Source organism: Bison bison, unplaced genomic scaffold (assembly GCF_000754665.1).
Source record: "Bison bison bison isolate TAMUID 2011002044 unplaced genomic scaffold, Bison_UMD1.0 scf7180017864516, whole genome shotgun sequence".
NCBI lineage: Eukaryota > Metazoa > Chordata > Mammalia > Artiodactyla > Bovidae > Bison > Bison bison.
In genome coordinates this window covers 9,755,374-9,759,004 of record NW_011495069.1, presented here as the reverse complement: position 1 = coordinate 9,759,004, position 3,631 = coordinate 9,755,374, and the positions used below count along the sequence as shown (strand labels likewise).

At 56.4% G+C, this 3,631-nt stretch overlaps 1 protein-coding gene across 1 annotated transcript in view; it reads left to right on the top strand.

Moving 5' to 3' along the window:
• Window positions 1-3,631, top strand: part of AHDC1 (AT hook, DNA binding motif, containing 1) — a 31,013-nt gene that overhangs the window by 11,881 nt on the left and 15,501 nt on the right. Inside the window, exons 3-5 of the mRNA XM_010830259.1 lie at window positions 2,759-2,870; window positions 3,002-3,039; window positions 3,440-3,627. Of these exons, the coding sequence (XP_010828561.1) occupies window positions 3,514-3,627 (114 nt within the window). The 5' untranslated portion in view covers window positions 2,759-2,870; window positions 3,002-3,039; window positions 3,440-3,513. The remainder of the gene's footprint in view (window positions 1-2,758; window positions 2,871-3,001; window positions 3,040-3,439; window positions 3,628-3,631) is intronic.

The following is a 3,631-nucleotide window of genomic DNA, read 5'->3' as shown; positions in this document are numbered from 1 at the left end:
GGGGGAGGGTGGGGCTGGGGACTCAAGGATGTGGGCTGGCCCTTCCCGGCACTGTGCGCAGCAGGTTGGGGCCCCCAGCCCCCCTCCCAGCCGGCGGGTGTCCCCACAGGCAGGCTCAAGACACACTGACCCAGAAGCAGACAGACGACGGACAGAGGACCCTTTGCCACTTTGTTCACAGACGTGGGGATAGGTGGTACCCTTGGGAGGGGATCCAAGAAAACGTCTGCCTGGGTGTGGTGGGGAGGGGAGCCAGTTGCTTCCCTCAGATCCTGGAGGCCGCGGACAGTCAGGAGGTCTGGCAGGACGACGCGCCCAGAGGTCTTCACGGGTGGGTGGAACAGAAGCAGCCGCTGGAGAGGCGGTTTGTCTCTTCTGCCAAGGTCACACCCTCAGGCCCCCAGTGGGAGGTCTCCAGAGTAGGGAGGGTTGGTGAGCCCCACCCTCAGCGAGAGAGGGGCGGTGGCTTGTGGTAGGCATCTCGAAGAGGGCAGCGGGATCCACGGGTCAGCCGTGCTGTTGGAAATAGGACCTGGAGATTCCAGAGTCTGAGCCCCTTCCCTCCTTCGTGAGTGTCTTACTCACAGTTCTTCCCGCAAGAGCGGCTGTGAGATTCTTCAAGCAGAGAGGGCCTGGCCTAGAAGGGGCCCGACCACAGTCTGCAGGCGGGCATGAGAGAGAACAGAACCCGAAGCGATCTAGTAAATGGGACGGTGAGGAGCAGCTGCGGCCTGGGACCTGAAGAGACACGGGGGTGTTCTGCTTGGATGAACAACACACTGGGGGCCACCCCTCCCCATGCTATCTTGTGGTCTTGGGCACAGTCTGTTTCCCTCTTCCGGTCTTAGTTTCCTTGTCTGAAAAATGGGAGGGGCACGAGGTGACACTGGAACAGTGTACCCACTGGGGGGAAGCTGATTAAAAATGCAGATTCCCAGGGCCTTCCCTAGTTAAGTGAAGTGAAGTGAAAGTTGCTCAGTTGTGTCTCTCTTTGCAGCCCTATGGATGTAGTCCATGGAGTTCTCCAGGCCAGAATACTGGAGTGGGTAGCCTTCCCCTTCTCTAGGGTGGTCCAGTGGTTAAGACTCCGTGCTTCCACCACACAGGGCACAGGTTCGATCCCTAGTTGGGGAGCCAAGATCCCACAGGCTGCACAGTGCCTCCAAAAAAAAAAAAAAAACCACCAGATTCCCAGATGTCCCTTCAGATTTATGAGTCAGACTCCCTGGACTAGGGTCTGCATATCTGGAAGGTTGCACAGCTCCCCAGGCCCAGGGTTTAGAAGCCCAAGGGTTAGGTGATTTTAAGGTTCCTCCCAGCCTTAATTTAGACCGCAGCTCTAGAAGAAGCACTTTCAGGAGTGTCCAGAGGAGCACTGCAAGAGCTAGGAGTGGAAGGAGGCTTTGGACTTGGCAGAATTAGAAATCTTGCCACTTAGCAGCTATGTGACTTCAGGCAAGTTATACAACTGCTCTGAACCTGCTTCCTCTGTAACATGGAGGTAATAATCCACGTCTCCCGGTTCACTGAAGATGCAGTGGGTCATATAGGTGGAGGTGCTTTGTAGGTGGCATGTTGCTGCCCACCAGAGGGGAGTGGACAAGTGGCCCTGCCCATACCTCCCTGTCCCCAGGTCAGCTCTGCTGTCTTCCTGTGGAGTACAAAGTGATCCTCCCAGTGATCAGGGCTCATTCAGCTTCCTGCTCCCCCAAACCAGCTCCTGGGGATCAACCAGGGCCCTGAGTCCCCTGGCTCCTTTGGGAGTCAGACCTGCCTGGATCTAAATCCCAACTCAGCCTGACCAGCTCAGGGAGTTGCTCAGTAAATGTTTACGTAGCATCCATAGCCCAGGCCCTGGGGCCAGGGGATACAACGGTAGACAAGACAGACTTGGTCCTTGCCCCTGAGAGCCCACACTCCGGGAGAAGACACACTGAACAGCCAGTCACACAAGTAATTGACTGCAGTCCTGATAACTACTGTGAAGGTGAAATAAAGGGGGCTCTGAAAGTACGTGGCAGGGCCAAGCCGAGGCTAGAGGTGGCAGGGGAGCAGAGAATGTCCCTTTTCACATTCTTAATCTCCCTCCCTCCTTCCACATCCTACCTGGGTCCCACTTTGGGGTCTGGAGAAGAATGAGAGAGAGCCTCGTGGAGAAAGGCTGATTGTTTTGTGTGTCTCATTGATTTATTTGTTCAGTAGATATTTTCTGAAGCACATTTATGGGCCGTGGTGGGGGATATACTTGACAGCAGGGCGGAAATCCTTGCCTTCATGGTGCTTACCACCTTCCAATGGATGGCTTCCTCGACTGTAAAAGTGGGGGTGATGATCGTATTGATTTCAGCTTTGCAGGGGGGGTTAGATAAGATGATCCGTGTAATGCACCCAGGGCATGAACTTTTATTGTTGTTGACTCTTGGTATGATTGTTGGACCTCGGACCTCAGGCGCTCTTCAGTTTTTCTCTGCTGCTGTTATTCCACTAATTACGTCACTTATGATTGTCTCATCAGTGTTTGTCTACCCAGTGTTTGTGCACAGTAGACACTTCACAAATACTGAGTATATGAATGAATGAATATGTTACTTCGTCTCTGAGCCTCCGTTTCCTCATCTGCAAAATGGGGTTATTAATAGCCCCTACCTCACAGGATTGATATGAAGAATTAAATGAAACGATGCCTGGACAGCTTCCAGCCCAGTGCCTGGCGCCCAGTAGGTGCTCACTAAACCTGAGCTGCGATGGTCCTTTCCAGGCGCTGTCCACGCCCCGAGGCCTGGGCTCGGGCCAAAGTTGCTTCACAACACCCCCAGCTGACAGCCAGCGACTGGCAGAGCCCCCAGGCACGGGGGCCCTCTCTCTTCCAGGTCAGCCAGAGTTCCTGGGGAGCTGGGCTTGGGGTGGGGGTGGAGACGGGGCCCTGTGGGCAGGTGGGCAGCGGTTGGGCTATGGCTCCCAGACCACTGAGATGGCCTCTTGTCTGTCTTGTTACCCGCAGACATCTCCAGTGTGACAGCCCAGGCGGCAGAGCCGAGGGTGAGTGACCAGGGTTTGCCTCAGGGGTGGGGCAAGAAGGAAGAGGCCGTGTCCTTGACAGGACCTCCAGGCCCTCAGACGGGCCTGGCCCCCTCCTTAAATTGATCTGGAGTGGTTGCTCCACCCCATTCATGAGCGTCCCTCTCAAAAGCAGGTGAATTATTCTCCCCCAGTCCTTAGCCTGGGTCTAGACAAAAGTGGGTGCACTATTAGGAAGTGGAACTGGGGCCCATGGGGGTTCATGGTGCTCCTGGTGGCTTAGGAAATGCTGAGGGCCACCAGAGGTATTGGGCTTTGGGAGGGGTCTCAGGAGAGGGGTGCAGGGGGCCACAGGGGATATGGGAAACTGATGGGGGCTTGGGTGTTCAAGGAGGGACCTGCTGCCTGTTCCGCCCAGCAGGTCCTGGTCCCGGCTTCTCGCACCCTCATGTCAGTCCCGGCCCCGCCCGGCGGCCCTCGGAGGACAAGGTCAGGATGCGTGTGAAGCCCCAGGGCCTGGTGGTGACTTCCAGTGCCGTGTGCAGCTCTCCTGACTACCTCCGGGAGCCCAAGTACTACCCCGGCGGCCCCCCCACCCCCCGGCCCTTGCTTC